Source organism: Cnephaeus nilssonii (genome assembly GCF_951640355.1).
Source record: "Cnephaeus nilssonii genome assembly, chromosome: 7".
NCBI classification, from domain to species: Eukaryota; Metazoa; Chordata; class Mammalia; order Chiroptera; family Vespertilionidae; genus Cnephaeus; species Cnephaeus nilssonii.
In genome coordinates, this window is record NC_137078.1 from 74,594,373 (window position 1) to 74,612,603 (window position 18,231).

The 18,231-nt window shown below is 50.7% G+C and overlaps 1 protein-coding gene across 1 annotated transcript; it reads right to left on the reverse strand.

The window, feature by feature from the left end:
- Positions 1-912: 912 nt before the first annotated feature.
- Positions 913-17,941, reverse strand: LOC307103505 (L-amino-acid oxidase-like; the record flags this gene model as incomplete). The annotated part of the gene is made up of 7 exons (XM_079777860.1): positions 913-2,038; positions 2,576-2,712; positions 2,917-2,979; positions 3,484-3,679; positions 4,931-5,043; positions 5,455-5,669; positions 17,887-17,941. 7 exons carry the CDS (start codon positions 17,939-17,941, stop codon positions 1,177-1,179), a joined length of 1,641 nt encoding a protein of 546 aa, XP_079633986.1. The 3' UTR covers positions 913-1,176.
- Between the last annotated feature and the right edge of the window lie 290 nt (positions 17,942-18,231).

Here is an 18,231-nt window from a genome sequence, read left to right on the forward strand (position 1 = left end):
AGTTGAGCGTGTGAATCCTTTCTCATTTGCTTGTTTCTATTACACAGAAGGAGATAGTTTTCTCCAAGCAAAGGGCTGAGTCTAGCATTCTCCAACCTTGATTGTTTCCTTGTCCCTCCATATATAGTAGTCTCTCCTCCTTCCCCCTTATCAAGGGTTTCACTTTCCCTGGATTCAGTTACCTGTGGTCGACCATGATAAAAAAATATTAAATGGGAACTTCCAGAAACAAACAATCCATAACTTTTTCAATTGGGTGCCATTCAGAGTAGTATGTTGAAATCTTGCTCCATCCTGCTCTGTCCCATCTGACCCCTGAATCATCCCTTTGTCCAGTGTATCCGCCTTGTATACCCTACCTGCCCTTTAACACTTAGTAGCCACCTGGATTACCAGATGGTCATGGTATCATGGTGCCTGTGTTCAAGTAACCCTCATTTTACTTAATAATAGCCCCCGAAGCAATGCTGGCAATTCAAATATGCCAACAAGAAGGCATACAGTGCTTCCTTTAAGTGAAAAGGTGAGATGAGAGTTCTTGACTTAATAAAGACAGACAGAAAGTCATCTGCTAAGATCTATGGTAAGAACATAAAATTGTGTAGAAGGAAAATAAATTTGTTCTAGATTTGCTGTCACACCTCAAACTGTAACATTGGGCACAGTGTATGGCGAGTGCTTAGGTGAGATGGAAAAGGTATTTACATGTGCGGGTGGGAGATATGAACAGATATAGACCACACTCACATCACTTTTTTACAGTATATTGTCATAATTGTTCTATTTTATTTTTAGTTATTTTTGTTAATCTCTTATTGTGCCTAATTTCTAGATTAAACTTATCATAGTATGTATGTATAGGAAAAAACATAGTACAGAGAGGGTTTGGTTCTATCTGTGGTTTCAGGCATCCACTGGGGGGTCTTGTTTTTACCCCCTCTCATGAGGGTGTCTACCGCACCCTGACTCTACTGTTTCTCCTCAAGGGCTGGCAGGGGAGAGACGCAGAAAAAGGGATGATTTTCTTGTGGACTCACCAGCTGGGTTCATTATCTGACATTTGGGGGCCTGCTTGAGGGCCAGGGAGACTAATGATGACCTGTCTCCTGAGCCTCCGCCTTGCACTCCCACCTGCAGCCTGGGCCTGCCAGGTTCCCTCAGGGCCTTCTTTCCACGTTAGAAACTGTTCTGGGTGTTGGCAAAGGTCTGCCTCCTCTGGCCTCCCCTGGCCTCCCCTGGCCTCCCCTGACCTCCTCTGGCCTCCTCGTCCACGGCAGCCTGGATGTTCCTGGCTACCCGGAGGCCGGACTGGATGGCAGTGTCTATCCAGCCTTGGGGCAGGCAGGTGTGCTCTCCAGCAAAGTGGATGCGGCCCTCTGGCTGGGAGAGCAGCAGCAAATAGTCCTTAGATTGGAAGGGTGTGAACTCAGCGAAGGCGCCCATGAGGAGGGGATCCAGAGACCAGTGCTTGAGCACAGAGGAGGGGCACAGGTGCCGCAGCGTCTCCTTGGGTATCTGGTGCACCGCCGCCAGGTCCCCCAGGACGATATCCACCACCTGGTCATGCTTCATGGACGTGAGGAAGAGGGAATCATTGCCCAGGGTGTAGGAGGCCAGCAGGACACCCTTGCCGCTGGGAAGGCTGTGGCTGGGGTAGTAGATGTAGCGTGAGGGCCCGTCGGTGATGGAGACCCCGCCCTGGATGCCATCCCGCTCCCAGAAGGGCTCTTTACAGGCCAGAACCACCTTGGTAGCGCTGATGTAATGCACCGAGCGGAGCGCGTCCACCTTGTCTAGTGAGAGTGGTGGCATAAAGGTGATGAGGCTTGTGGCACTGGCTGAGGCGGAGATTATGACAAAATCCGCTGTGAGGTGGTGCAGTGCAGAATTGGACTTGCCCACCCGGTAGGAAATGTGGACCTCAGGCCCATCCCTCACTACCGTCTCCACCCTGGAGCCCAGATGGATGGTGCCAGGCTTCAAGCTGGCACTGAGGCCTTCGGGAAGCTGGTCGAAGCCACCTGTGATCTCGCTAAAGCTGTAGAGGTGAAGAGAGAGGAGAGGGTGAGGGTGAGGGTGGGAGGCATGAGGCCAGGTTGCCCAGTCTCCAGCAGGGTTCCTGGTCTGAAAGGGGAAGAAACTAGCTTCATATACATACTTCATACATCATCTTAACCAATCTCTGGGAGGGAAGGGTTATCCTTGAATTTTATAGTTTGAAACACTGACTCCCAGAGTAAAGGGAGTTTCCCACGATAACAGGCCCTAGATTCAGCCACTATGCAATCTGCATCCCAGGAGGAATCCTACAGACCTGGGTTTGGATTCAGGCTCCAGCCCTTGGCCCAGTTGTGCGAACTTGACTGTTTCATAATTTCGCTGGGCCTCGGAAGCCTCACTAGCTCTGAATAATAGTACCTACCTTCTAGGTGATCATAAGATCCAATGTGATAGTGCTTGGAAAGTGCTTAGGGCAGTGCCTGGCACATAGTCACTGCTCAGTAATCAAAGTTCCCTTTCTCTGCTCTGATTGGAGGAGGGGAAATATTTGAGTTCTGGTTTAGATCAGTCTTACTCATCACGTTTGAAGAAGATGATGTCAGATTTCCCAGATTCTAGGAACGACTTAAAGAATTCAACATCCTCACTCATCACATCACTGATCATCCTGACTGCTCCTGGGTTCAGCATCCCTTCTTTCAGCAGGTGAGCCTGTGGGGAGGTAGAAACGCCAGATGGAGGGCCCAGTGTGTAAGAAGGGGCTTCAGCAGGGCCTGGGCCAGGCAAGGGGTGGGCCTGGACTCCAGGGAGGTAAAGGCGTGGCAGTGGGAAGAGAGGTCCTGGGAGGCAGGGGACAACCTCCGGGAGCTACGCCGAGCACACCCACCTCTCCGTCCCCACCTTTGCCTCACTCACCTTGATGGAGTCAGAAGAGGACATCAGGTGGCTGCAGTTGAAATTTTTCAGACTTTGTCTGGTCTGCAAAAGGGCAGGAAGGGGAAGCAGCTTTAGATTAAAGCTAATTGTCCAGAAGCAGTTTTCCTGGGCTCTCAGGACGTCCCTTTGAAGAGAGAGGAGACAAAAAGGTGGGGGAGGGAAGGACCCAAGGAAGGACCCTTCCAGGAGCTCCTAAATGCTTCTCTTTCTCCTAAAGTCTCCCCTTCGTTTAAAGGTACGTGGAGACTAAAATTTAAGGTGAAGACATTTACTGAAACCTAGCGGGATTGATTCAATACCAAGGATTCCCTTTCCTTCCATTGCCACCGATCAAGCAACTCCTGGGCCACCCAGGGACAGAGGATGTGGGGATGGGTACCAGGGTTGGGGTGGTGACCTTCTTAGGGAGTGTTAGAAGGAAGGCAGACCAATCAGGGTGAGTGTTGGATAAGAGTCAGGTGACTGGGTCCATCCACTAACTTGCGTGGTGACTTCAGGCCAGACCCTGTTCTCTCCCAGCCCTGGGAGGGGTGAGGCCGGAGGCACGTTGGCAGTGGACTGGTGGGAGAGAGTCTCAGCATTGTCGCCCTTCTCCGTGGGGTAGTAGCCCAGGATCTCTGGGTTGGCCTTGACCTCTCTCATGCGATAGCGTTGTCCATTGACGAGGTACCAGGCGTTGTCATTGTAATGGATGAAATTGTTCAGCGTCAGGCCCAGCTTCTTGACATAGGTGTGAACCAGCCTGGAGAAAATACAGACACTAACATGACACCCATCCCAATGGCACAGCATTCCTGCTGGCTGCACAAGGAGGAGCCATTTCCAGGAAAAGTAGTTTCTTTATGTGCCCAGGGAACTCAGACTAACTCCTTCCTCATCTCTAGCCCTATGTCTTCTTGCTGTGGCATTAGTTCATTTTCTTCTGTTTTTGCCCCGAGGGAGGTGGGGAACAGGGCGTTCACCCATCACCGAATGAAGGCCCTTTAGGAAATATCAGTGTATAGGACTCAAATATAGGACCAGAGGCCTGTTGTTTCAGACAGTATTTGAAATCCCACTTTCCATTCCTAGGTAAGCTTGAGGCCGTATCTAAAGACTTCTAGTTTGGGCTAATTCATTTGGGTTTTGTTTTAGTTTTTGGTGGTGTTTTGAGGGAAATCTCAGGTTCCTTTTATACTTTAAAAAGAAGTCATATTTTTCCCAGCCCCACAGTTTGATTCCCAGTCAGGCAGAGCATGGGCCGGGGGTTTGGGGCTTGATCCCCAGTAGGGGGTGTGCAGGAGGCAGCTGGTCGATGTTTCTATCTCTCTGTCCCTTCCTTTCTTTCTAAAATCAATAAAAACATATTTTTTAAAAAAGAAGTCATATTTTTGGAGGTATATGGGACACTAGCTGAGGGGTCTTTTTGTCTTGGAAGCCTCAGAATCGGGGGCCAGGGTCTTTTCCAGGAGTTGGGTACAATTTTAGGGTTAGGATTAGGGTTGGAAGTCAAGCATTTTCTTTTGTGTCAAGCATGCCCCTGATATTGAGGACCTTTGTCACTTTCTCCTGGGAGAGGCCTGGATGAGTCACTTAATATCTCTGATCCAAGTTTCTTGATTTGTAAGTGGGAAACATCAGAGTATCAAATTGGGATAATGAAATAATACACATAGTAAGCGTTCAACAAATGGCAGCTGTTATCATTGGAGAGCTAACTGTGGTATAATTGACATGTAACAAGCTGCCTATATTTAAAGTATACAATTTGATGAGTTAATGGTAACTATCATCATTATTCGTTTAGGATCTTCCACTTTCCCTGTGACCCTGGGCTCTGAGGATAGGGACTGGTCTCTGTCAAGTGGGAGACCAGTGCTAGTCCTGACTTGTAGGATCTGATCCGACGGGACAGTGAATCTGAACGGCCTCTAACTCAATGGCAGCAGGGCCCACACTACCTCCTCCTAATCATCCCTACTTGTCCTCCCTCCATCCCCTTCCCAAGACTTACCTGTGGGACTTTGGGATTCGCATGGGCCCCAGTTCGTAGTACCAGCCCTCCTCCTCGTTCCTGATTGTGACCACTCGGCCCCCGACACGGTTGCTGGCTTCCAAGACGGAAACCTGGGGTCCCGAGAAGCTGCTGTCATTCCCAGGGCCAGGTTCTCCCTTCTCCACCCTGTACTCCTACCCCACCCAGTCACAGGCTCTAATCTGGAACCCCAGCACTAGGTTCCTGAATGTGCAGGATAACCAAACTGAGGGGATAGGGAGGGTCCTCAGTAATGGGAGTGAGGCAGAGAGCCCCGCAGTGGCAGGGGACAGCGTCTTTACCTGTTAGCAAACCCCTTCTCCACTTTTGTGTCTAGGAGAACACAGGTTGCAGTTAAGGTCAAGTCTCAGGGGAGTTTTGAGAAACAATAACTAAGGGCTAAGAGACCCAGTGGGTTATGTGCAATTGTTTTCTTTATCTTTTCCCACCCAAGCAAGCAAACCCAGAGGCAAATGGCTGAGGCCCCTCCAAAGCCTGCTCACCTGGTGGCCAGCGTCCTGCAGGGCCTTGGCTGCCACCAGGCCGGACATGCCAGCTCCCACCACCACCACGCGCTTGGGCAGTAGGGAGGTGTGGAGGCCCTCCTGGGCTGTGACAACGATGGACTCATACTCAGGGTCCAGGAAGCACTTGGCCAGGTCCTCATGGTGGCCAAGGCAGCTGGAAGTAGCCAACAGGAGCCCCAAGACCAGGATTCCTGGAGCAGAGAAAGGAATGGGGGCTGTCTTTCTGGGGCCCAGGTGTTTTATCCCACCTGCCCAGGGTGAGTTTGGCTGTGTGAACGAGTGGGGATGGTAAGGTATGGCAGTGTCTGTTGAATGTGTGGTTGTAAACACAATGTTTGTGATTGTGTCTCTGGTGAGGTGATTGTGTTGTGTGGGTACGAATGTATGTGCAAACCATGCTGGTGTTGTGTGATTGTAATTGTGGACTGCAAGTTCATGTGTTTGCATGTGATTGGATGTGGGAATCCGCCCATTGTCTTCACTAGCAGAGAGGTGTGGACAAGTAGCCCAGAAGGCTGGTGAACCTTGAGCCCTGGCAAAGGTCAGAGCTATGCACTGACTGTTTAGTCGAGACAATGGTAGCTGAAGCAACTTCCCAACCAAATAGTTATGTAAATCCTTACTGATAAGATTGTCTGTAACTGGAAATTGCCTACCTATAAGTGTATCCCAAACTGAATAAAAGGATGGAAAGGCCTGAGCACAAGTGGAGTCCTTCTTCTTGTGTTGGGCTCCCGCCTGGCCCCCCAATTTCCAAATTATTATTTCTTGTCTTGTCTCTGTCATTTGTGTGTGGCCCTTCTCCAGAGCCCGAACCCTGAACCACATGGGATGTGGGGTCTTCACAATTGGAAATCATGAATGCATACAGATTTGTATTTGACTGTAAATATGCCTGCTTCTGATGGTGAGTGTGCCTGTGTGTGAGCTTGTCTGTGATATAAGTTGCTGTGACTGTGAGTTTGTGATTGTTGCCCTGTATGATTGTGCATTGTCTGTGATTTTATGTGAGGGGATGTGTTTGTGGGACAGTATGTTACTCAAGTAAATGTGTGCATGAATCCAATATGGGAAAGTGAGATGGGATGTAGTGTGTGTGTATAAGCCTGGGTGTGTTGGGTGTGTGTTAGCCTGGGTTGGGAAGAGTGAGGATGGTATGTATGCATTTGCTTAAGTTTGAGAGAGAATATGGTTGCTTGTGTTCTTGTATTTAATTCTGTGTGTGCATTTGAGTGTGAGGCTGGGTGGGGGAGCCTGAAGGTGTCTGTGTCCTTTGGGAATATGTATGAGAGGATGCCGTGTGCGTGTGTGTGTGTGTGTGTGTGTGCGTGCGTGTGTATGTGTTTGTGTATGTGTGTGTGTGCATGTGTGTGTGTGTGTGCGTGTGTGTGTGTGTAAGTGAGAGTGTGTGCAAGTCCATCTCTCTTCAGGGACAGGGAGTGGAGGAATTGTGACCAGTCTTCTCAGTGACATCACTAGCCCTGAGGACCTTGGCAGTCCTGTCGCTTTCCTCCTCGGCCTCACAGTGTTTTTTTCAAAGCCTCCAGGTTTTCTAGCGTGCAGCCGAGATTGAAACCAGAGTTGGTAAGGAACATGCAATACATCCTATTGCCTGTTCTTAAAGGGAAAAGCCAAGAGCTGGGGTATGGATACGTTGTGCCCCCTTGCACTAGCTCTGGGTTTTGGGGGGCAGGTGAGAATCCTTAGTCTCTTTGTACAGGCGGGACCTCCGAGGTTCACAAAAGAAAAGGGATCTTTAGGGGCTGCCCTTGAGAAGAGGCAGGGCACCCAGCTGTTCCTAGTGCAGGCCCTTCCCAAAGCCAAGAGCGCCTCCTGCAGGGATGACTCCTCAGAAAAGAGGGGAGGGGTACCCATGCCTCAAGCCTCCCCCTCTTTCCCTCCCCGAGGCCTACTTCAGCCTCCCTAACCCATTCTCCACCCTTGACACATGTTTTTTTCTCCATCTCCCTGAGCTGCCACAATTCTCTCTCTCAGACCCCATGCCGTTCCTCTTGAATGGGCCCAGCCCCCAGACTCATCCCTATATCCATTCTCTTGACTCACTTTCAATACCTGGACCTACCCATTAGCTCCTAGTCTAGTTCCTGTCACATCTCAGTCCCCCATCCTCCTTCCCCTTGCATGGCCCTATATCCAGACTGCCCTTTGGGTCCATCTCAACTCCCTCAGCCCATCCCACCCCTCCAATATAGCTCTTGTCCCTGTTTCAGAGTTCAATTCCTCCTTCCTCTGGTGCCTCTCTCAGACCTAGAGAAAGGACTCCACTTACCCTCATCTTGGCCATGGACTTGTAGCTCATGATGGGCCCTAGGCAGCTCTCCCTCTTTATGAGCAGCCAGCTCCACCCCAGCAGTAGCTGGCCTCATCCCACCAGCCTGCCCCAGGGCACTATTGGCTGTGCTAACAAAGAAGGAAGTGTGCCCTCGAGGGCTGTCAGGTGAGATGATGTTCACTGTGACTCAAGTCCCATCCCCAGCCTCATCGCCTGCATCCCCATCTTCTCCAGACCTGTCTCCCAAGGAACCACTTCTCCTAGCCCAGATCCTGGCACTGCACCCGAGTGCCAATGTGCAGGAGGAACCTCATATTTTTTCTCAGAAAAGATGTGTGGGAGGGATCATAGAGGACCAAGTCCTCGCATGATTTGAAAATGCTTTCATTTTTAACTGACTTTTTAAATAAAGTTTCATCTTAGTTTTTATTGATATTGACTTGACTGAGTATAGAATTCTACCATTTTCACTGGATCTTGGAAGGCTCAAACACTGTGCTCTCGGCCTCTACAGGGAATTTGACCTGCAAGAACATTCTTGTGTGCAATTCATGTCTGTGCTTCCAAATGTCTTCAATTTTTTTGAATCCTGTGTTCTGGATAAAGTCTAATGTTAATTCTGTTTCTTGTTTTTGTTTGTTTGTTTGTTTGCAGGTAATCTCTTGTCTTCCCCACAACTGGAAGCATATAAGGATTTTCTCTTTTTTATAATTCTGAAATTACATGAAGACATGTTTGGATGTCAATCTCCCCCCCACCCCCCCCACTCCCCCCCACTCCCGTCATCTGGATAGCAGACAGGGTTCTTTGGATCTTAAGACTTTGCCAGCTCTGGCAATTATCTTTCTATTTTTATCAGTTATTTCTAGTTTTGTCCTAGAATTCCTAGTAGATTGAATTGGAACCTTTTATTTTTTCCTTATACTTTCGCTTCTTTATCATTTTATCTAAATTTTGAAAGTGACCGTTATTTAAATTGTATTGTACTGGGTGTATTCTGCAACTTGTTTTTCTTTTATATATAACCCACTGGAATTAATAATTACTTAATGTAAGGTTCGAGGGGCAGGAAATGGGAGTTGGAGACCAAGACATGTTAAAGAGGAGGTTTATTCCGCAGTAAACAAGCGAGATTCATTACGGAGGAGGTAGAGAAACCAGGATTAGAGGAGGGGGAGGAAGAGAAGGAGGGACCCAACCGGGCTGCCTCCGCAGACCGAGAGACAGAGAGGAGAACAGCGGCAATGGAGGGGTGGAGAAGGCCTTTTGAGGGAACAGGAAGGGGTTGGGCCCAGGGCTGAATGGGAAGGGGTGGGCCTCAGGGCACTCGGCACACGCTGATTGGTGGTTCAATGTCTCAGGGATGTCTCGGAGGCAGATGCTGGTAATGTCATAACTCCACCCACCAGTTGGGGGGAGGGAGGATCTATCATTCCAGGCTTTTGGTGATATTAAAAAAATTTGAGAGTCTGGGCAAGGTCAGGGAGGAAGGTCCATCTTCTGTAGCTACTTCCTGCTGAGAGGGGGTGTCGTTAGGGGCGTCTACCCGGAGTCTCAAGGATTCTGGTGCTAGGTTCTGAATTCAAGGCCAGATAGATCTCTCCCACCTTCTGGTTGGCGAACACCTGCATTCTGTTCTGCAAGAAACTAGTGAAACAGCGCATGAGACAGGGGCCAAAGAGCAAAATTAAAAGAATAAATACCAGTGGGCCTAATAGTGGGAGGAGCCATGGGGTAAGTGAGTGAAAAACAGGTAGTGTTTTCCGTGCTGGACGAGGGGTGCAGCAGCATGATTTCCCCAAGAGACTGGTTGGTGAAGTCTTGAGAGTGATCCTGTTGAGTCACTTGGGAGGTAAAAGCTGGTCCTGAGGCTGCCACAGTGTCAATTGTCTGGTTTTGCTGCTTTTCTGGACCTGGAGCTGAAATACAACTGAGACCTAGATGTTATTTTTAGGGGGAAAAGAGTAGGGGTCTCAGTTGCCTCACTAGTAATATGAAAGGGGAGAATAGGTTACCCTGGGGTAAGGTTCTTGTTTTCCCAGTTTTGCCCCTTGCTGAGCATCCACATGTTTCTTGTAGGTCCTGAGACAGGGTTTCAAAACAGGATGAGCAGTGGTTAAGCTCCCTATGGCAGTTCCAACCCCTGCTGTGATGCTGAGGGTTAGGAGGAGAGGGATGATCTGGACTGCCCTTTTGTGTCATATCTGGTGGGTTATGGGGACAGGTAAAGACTGATTATTGGGGCTGCATCTACATTGAGTGAGAGATAGATGAGAGTACAGGTTCCTGTCCAGCTTATGGGGAGACATATGTATGTGTTTTCCCCACAGAGGAAGAAAAATCCCTGATCATGGAGACAAGCTGATAGGTGTAAGGAGAAGAGGTGGACTAAAGGGTATGAGATTCCCTTTCTAAGTTCCTCGCTCCAAGCTGAGAGGGTAATCGCCATGGCGATACCAATAGGGGTGACAGATGAGTGATTGAGATTGTGTTGCCGTGAAAGTGGGAGGGAATATTAGAATGGGCTGTTATCCAAGGGAAAAGAGGAAGGGAAGGAAAGGAGCAGTGGAAGATGAGGCTGGAGAAAAGGCAGGGGGAGGAGGCCTATTCCCAGGCCTCTAGCCGCCTGAATCCCAAACCGCCGCATTTTCCCTGGAGATAATGATCATAAAGGAGATAAGGCATTTACAGTCCCAGGAATGGCTCAGCCTTGTGGGTCGAGAGAGTGAAACTGAGGTAGGTGACTGTGGTTTGGGACCACTGGGTTTTATGAGAGGATGCATGGTAGCCCTGGCTGGGCACCGAGGTAGAATGAGAAAAGAGTGAATGGGGGAATTTAGTAAGATGCAGTGTAGATGTGAGGTGGCTAATGGCTGTGAGACTGATCCGTCAACCCCCATAATAGAGACTGAGGAGGGGACAAGGGTCCCAGCGAATTCGGAGGGCAGAATAAGTGGCCCTAGTGTCAATTAAAAGGAGATCGGCTTACCTGCCACCATAGTTGTTACCCGAGGCTCTGTCCTGGTGATGTAAGTCTGTGGGGCCCTGTCAGGGCCTGGGCAGCTTCTTCGGTGGCCAGTCCCAGAGGGTCTGGGAGCTCCAACCCAGATCCAGAGGGCGGCCATGCTGGACTGGCTGAGGCCTGAACTGGAGGAGCCAGACTACAGTCTAATTTCCAGTGGCCTTCCTTCCGCACCTTGGGCAGGGCCCAGGCGGGGGTCTCGGGTTTGGGCAGGACTTGGCTCAGTGTCATTTGAAGCATGGGCCCGGAGGAGGCTTAGCCCCTGACTTACCCACGGTTGGAGGACTGGCACTTTGTTTGGGGTTTGAAAGCGGTGGCTAGGAGCTGGAAGGCCCCCTACTGGGCTTCAGCCTTGGCCTGATCTCGCCTTTGATTTTGGATTTGGATCTCCTCATCTCTATTATTAAAGACCTTAAAGGTCAGGTTAACGAGGTGTTTTTGAGGGGTTTGTGGACCTGCATCTATTTTTTGAAGTTTGCGGCGTATGTCGGGGAGTAAAGGTGGTCAGGTCAGTGGAAAAAGAAACCTGAGATGCCTCTCAGTCTGTGAGGCTGGACATAGAGATTGGGACGTGGACTCAGACTATGCCCTCAGTTCCTGCTGCCTCCCTCAGGGGTAGAGTGGACTCAGGAATAGAAGAGGCTGTTGTGGAAGGCAGTCTTTGGGTGGCCTGAGAATGAGTGTTAGAGGGAAAGGCTGTTTTGGAGCTCAGGTTCTCAGGATTTGGGCTCTCAGGAAGATCAGAAAGTGAGAAGGGAATGGCCAGCCACCTGTGAATTCGGTTGCTGGCGGTCACGGGGGCAGAGATTTGGCGGAGAGCACAGGGGAAGGCGGGCGGTTAGAATTCTCCGAGGTAGAGTGTGGGGTGCAGTTTTTGTGGCAGAGTTGTAAGGGGGCAGTGGGAGTGAGACACGTGGAGAGAAATGATCCACAGGGTCGAAAGAGCAGTCAGAAGACAGAAAGGGGCTGAGGACAGGTGAGAGGGCAAAGAGGACTTCGCGAGGAGGATCTGATGGGTGGAACATGAGGAGTAAAGCAAGGGGCGAGAGTGGCGGGTGGGGGGGGGGGCGCGGTGTGAGGAGGGAAAGCCTGTTGTAGGGATCTCTGAGGCCTCCCTGTCCGGTGGCAAAATTATCTAGGTCTTGGAGGATATTGGAATCGAAAGTGCCATTTTCAGGCCACAGAGAGACATGGTCGAGTTTATATTGTGGCCAGGTAGAGCTTCTTTGGTTTGATGTAGCCAGAAAGACCAAGGGTAGAGATTGGCGAGGAGACATCATCCTAAGGGTGTGTAGAGGGGGTTTGGACTGAGAGGTCCCCATGACCAGAGGGAAGGGCCACCGGGAAGTTGGGGAGGAAAGAAGGAGCGTCCTCCTTTTTCCTCAGCCAACCTGTAGAGAGAGAGACACACACATGAGAGAAGATTCCAAGGTCGTCACCCTGAGACCTTTCCGGTGGAGTAGAGCAGAGTTTCCCGGCCAGGTACCTGGGCTTTTGTAGAATGTAGAACGTAGAACATGTAGCCAAGTAGCCAGGAAAACTCTGAGGCCCTTCCAGGTCAAGGGAACAATGAGGGCGGGGGGAGCGGTCGGGAAAGTCCCTGAAGCCTACCGGTGAGAAAGTGACAAGATCCCCATGTGTCCTGGTACAGCAGGGTTCGAGAGGTGTCCGGAGTGGGACAATCAACTCAGAACCATGCCAATGAGCAAAGCCAGATCAGGAGTCAGAAGCTTGGGGCTAGGTTCGAGGATCGTCCACGCCTCCATGTACCTCTCCCAGACTTCGACACCAAATGAAAGATGAGACAGAGGACCGAAAACCAGGACTACAGGCTTTATTAGAGGAGAAGGACCCCTGCCGGGCTGCCCCGCAAGGGGGAGTAGCCGCCCGTGCAGCGGTGAACATGCCTTTTGAGGGGAGGAATGGGAAGGGATGGGGCTTCGGGTACTCGGCACGCACTGATTGGTGGTTTCATGTAAGGCACATGATTAGGCACCTAGGTACTTAGGGCTTAGGGTATTGGGCAGGTGCTGACTTGTGGTTCAGTGTATAGTCCATATAAGGTGCCTGGTTAGGTGCTTAGGAATGTCCAGGCCGCAGGGGCAGATTATGTCATACTCCGTCCACCGGTGGGGGAAGGGAGGATCTATCACTTAATTATTCACGGCCTGAGAGGGCAGTGGGGCTCCATTGTGCAGAATGATGTCTACTGAGAGATGAACGAAGGGCCTGCCCTGGGTGTTCTGTGGAAGGAGGCCATGGCTAGGGCTGGGAGCACGGAGCTGTGAAATGCACAGCCCTGTGTTATGTAGGAGAGGCCAGGGCAGTGATCCCATGTACCCAGGCGTGCCCCAACCCTACCCCACCCCCAGATTGAGGATGAACACCAGGCCCCAGGCCGCTAAGCCTCTAAGCAGAATTTGATCTGTAGAACATTCTTGTGCAGAGTTCATGTCTGCGCTCCGGACCACTTGAATGGACTGGTCTCCAAGTGGCTCTTCATGCAAGATAGTTCTGTCCACATCAATAGAGGGGGGGTTGATGTTGCTGGTGGCCATTAGGGGAAGGTCAAAGACTCTGGAAGCATCCTTAGTGGCACCATTGAATGTACCCAGGTCCTCATGGTGCTCACAATCCCCTCCAAACACACAGGTACCCATGCATATCGAGCATGTGTGTATAGTGCCACAGACCCATGTCCCCACCTAATTTCACACTTCACTGGTCAGTGTGTGCCCCCAGGAATGGGGGTCAAGAGACCCCCATTGTCAAGGAGGGCTGGAGAATGAACCCTGGAATGATCCTTTGGTATTATCCTGCCTGTTCACTCTCCCCCACAGCCCACCCCTACACACACACACACACACACACACACACACACACACACACTCCTCTTTGTCCTTCATGCAGGGCAATCCTGGAGCAGAACTGGGAGATCTGGGCCAGGCTCACTAGAGATCAAAAGCACTTTGGGAGGGAACGTCCTCAGAATGGGAGCAGCTGCCCTTCCCCCATCACACCCACCAGCAGCCCATTCCGGAGAGACCACCCCCCCCCCCATCAAGGCATCCAAATGTGCGGCCAGAGGACCACCCAGGATAGCTGCTCCGGCCTTGGCTGAACTAGGAGCTATGTTGTCGTGGGGGGGGGGGGGATGTGCGGGGGAGGATGGTGGTGGTGAGGGTATCGGCTGCCTCGGTTTTCTCATCAGTACAGTGGGGAACAGAGACAATCCCTGTGACCTGGGCCCCTCCAATTCTGACTTCTGCTTTGGAGCTGATCAGTAGACCTAGGGAGTGTGCTCTTTGTGCTCACACAACCTCTGCCCTTGCAACAGGGCCGAGAGCACCCATTCCTGGAGAGGGAGTGCTGGGAACAGCAGAGAAGCTCCGAGGCACCAGAGCCTGTACAGTCTCCTCCAGGTCAGCTAGGGAGGAGTGAGACCAGGTCCCTGCCCTGGGACTGTCCAGGCCACTGAGCAGCAGTCATGTACATACACACAGCAGGCACAGGGCTGCAGCCCCACGAGCTGAGGACTCCGGACTGGTGTTTGGAGAGGAAGGGAAGGCTCCCCCAGTAAATACAGGCTGGGTGCACAAATGGCTCTCAGTACTGTATGGCGACTGAATGAAAAACCACACAAGTGGATGGATGGATGGATGGATGGATGGATGGATGGATGGATGGATGGATGACTGTCCGAGGCCATGAATTGATGTGGGTTGAAACCCTCTTCTTGCCCAGGCTGAGTCTTCTTGGGGATTGTCACTGCTCTGACCCTGGTGTGCATCCTCAACACCCAGCAGGCTGCAGCTCCCCAGGAAGGGGCCAGGATACCCTGTGATACAGCCACCAGGTGACCAAGCTGTGTTGGTGAACATTCTTGAGAGTGGAGTATTGATGTCCACCTTCCCACCAGACTGAGACCTCTTCACAGGCATCTTCAGTGTCTGGCTCAGATTTCTTCCTTCCCTCCATCCCAGTGTTCACCAAAAGACAAGGGAATGCAGGCGGGCCCGGCCACTTTCTGGTTATGTGGCCTTAGGTCATTCTTTCTGTCTCAGCCCAAGTTTCCTTATATAAAGTGCAGACAAAACTGCCTTCTTTGCTTTACTGGATGTGGGGTTGTTACCATCCTAACTAGCTAGTTAATATTAATAATAGGAAGGAGGCAAAGGAGAGGCCAGACATTGTAAGCATGCTCATCTGGGCAGCTTCACCAGGAAGCTGCAATTTCACACTTCTCAAGGAACCACCTGTCCATTCTCTGCAAATCACGGGGGGAGGGGGCCAACAAAGGGGAACATGGGTGCATGCTCAGTGAAGTTGGGGTGAAGTAGGGAAGGTGCTTGCCTGTCAGTCTAGCCTGGGGAACAAATCATTGGCCAGCATGGCAGAGCCACTGCAAGCATGTGAAATCCTGAAGGCTTAATTGGTTAAGCTCCTGGTTATAACTCTGAGACAAAGACTTATCTCCCTCTTGCTCCTCTGGCTTCACTCCTGCTTGCTTGCACTCGCTTGCTCCATGACCCACACTAGCATGCCATGTGGCCCTAGAAACTGCATGGCCCTTGGCTCTGCAGACCCCACACACAATGGACTGCAGCTGGGAACACAAGGTAAGCTAGCCAAATGCAGGACCGGACTGTGCTGTAATGTGGATCAAAGACTCTGGGCAGTGGATTTAATTCTAGCTCTGCTAAAGACAAGATGGGAATCTATGGCAGAATGGAGAGCGATGAGACCATGGAGGGGAGCTCCCTTCATGTTACATCATCAATACAGCTTTCCAGGATACCTCATCCTCCCGTGGGGGTCTCAAGAAATTCTTGTTCCTGCTGCACCCCAAGAAGCCCACTTCCACCAGCAACAGGCGGGGACACAGAGGACACCTCACCAATAACAGGGTCACTACTCCTCCCTCCACATCCCTCTCCCTCAGAGCCCAGGATCTTCCTTCGCCTGTCACACTCTTACCCACTCCTCCCTTTATGTCTGCCTTTGTGCCTGCACTTGCAGGTCTCTGAGAGCAGGAACTGGGTCTCCCTCATCTCGGTGTCCTCTATTGCCCAGGATTGCCCAACACATGGTTGAGCACATGGCCTGGAAGTAAATGTTCACTGAATGGTTAAGTGATGAGTGAGAGCGTTTGTTTAACCAGAAAGGTGTTAACCAAAAGTCTGCCACCCTGAAGCTGCTTTCTGGGATATGGATTTTTCAATGTTTATTAAGAAATAAATGACTGAACCTTTGACCCTCCCCCATTTCTTGCCCAAGAGATTCAGACAGAAATCTGCTTGAGGAAGGAGATCTTGGGATGCTGCCTCAGCCTAATTTGAACTAAGTATGGTAAACAAGAGAGCTTCAGGCAGGTGCCTGTTAGCTAGGCACACCCTGTGCCCCATTGTTTCTGAGTTCCCCAGCAAGGATTTTCCGTGTCCTGCTCTTCCTCAAGGACCTGTGAATCACCATACCCTTCTGAAATCTAATACCCTGTCCCCCCACCCCCCTTTCTTCTTTTTCCAAAAATGTCTTATACACCCAATGTTGCCTCACTGTCTTTGGTGTTTTCACATATTTATCATGTCTGTGTGACTTCCCCATGCACATGTATTAAACTTTTATTTTCTCCTGTTACTCTGTCTCTGTTAATTTGGTTATTAGCCAGCCAGAAGAACATAGAAGGTGGGAGGAAAAGTATTAACCCTTTGCACTCGCTTGCTTTTTTCTCGATTCCTTTATTCTAATGCTAACCGTGTCGAGTCACACTTGACATCTGAGTGCAAAAGGTTAATATTTTTTTGGCCCCCGCTTAGGGCTGTGCAAACATGAGGGCTTTTATTGATGTGGCAGCATTTTATATAATAGAAGTTCAGGACTGGAATATATCTTACAGATGAACTGAACACCCATTGCCACCTGACAGATGAGTAAACTGAGACTATGGAACAGACTGCCAGAGATCACTCACGGAGGCTGTCCTGCTTGCACCCCATCTAAAGTCTCCTGGCTCACTGGAGACAAGATCTTCCTCCAGGGCCCCTCCCAGGTCATTCTCCTCAGACCATCCTCCCCGCTTGCATGGCTCAAGCCAGTGTGCACACAGTGGGAAGACCAACTCCAGAGCCCCTGCCTTACTCCTTCTGGTCACTGCCTTCCTCAAGACACCTGGGAGCCATGAGTGCTGAGGATGGGGCGCTGCTGTAAGGAGGCTGTGCAGTCAGTGCATTGTGGAAGGCAGTGGCAATGAGAGCAGCCTGTGCAGGTTCCAGCCAGAAGCTTAGCTGGGGAGTTCCCAGTTGAGCCCGGGGCAATGCATTTAGCTTGGACGTCAGAGCCAGATTGACCTGACTTTGACTCCTGATTCTGATAAGTGAGTTACTTGGGCAATTACCTCTTCTATGAGCTTGTTTTCTCACCTGGAATGTAGGAATATTAATCCTTACCTGATAATATAGAGCTGATTCAATAAGAACATAAGCAAAAGAGTCTATTATGGATTGAATGTTTATGTCCCTCCACACAAATTTATATGTTGAAGCCCTGACCCTCATGTGACTGTATTTGGAGATGGGGCCACTAAGGAAGTAAGGTCATAAGGATGGGGTCCTGATATGATAAGATTTGTGTCCTTATAATAAAAGACAGCTCATGAGCTTGCTACCCCTTGACTCCTACACATAGAGGAAAGGCCATGTGGAGACACAGCAAGAAGGCAGATCTATAAGTCAGGAAAAGGACTCTCACCAGAAATGGACTACCCTAGCACCTTGAATTTGTTATCACACAGAAAGAGCCAAACTAGCAGAGCCAAACACTAAACACCAAGAATTGCAGTGGAGAAATATTGGCTATTTTATTATGAACCAGGGGCCCTGTGCATGAATTCGTGCACCTTGAAAGGAAATGTGGGCTGTGAGGCTGCAGTAGGCACAGGGGCGGGTCTCGGCCCATCCTCCATGCCCCTGCCAGGCCCCTCCCGCTGTGGTCTCTGGTCCCCTGTCTGCTGGGAGCCCCGCTCCCACTGCGGCCGAGTGATCAGGACCGGCGCCAGGCACCACTAGTGGGTGCGAGCAGCAGCTCCGGCACCCACTGTGGGTGCGAGCGGGGTTGGCGCTGGTAGTGGTGTAAGCGCTGGGCAGGACCATGGCGCGTGGGAGCAAAGAATTTTTAGTAACCACCAGAGGCTCACCCTGATGACAGTGACCGGTGCCCCGCCTTCATCTGGCACCCTTGCTCACCTGCTCCACCATCCCACCACGGCCAATGCCTGCCATGTTTCACACATGCCCCTTGGTGATTAGAGCACGTCATAGCGACCAGCTGTTTGGTTGTTCCAGTTGTTCCACCATTCGGTCTATTTGCATATTAGCCTTTTATTATATAGGATGGTGCCATCTAGGAGAACGCTAATGCTCAAAAGCCCAAACTCTCTGAT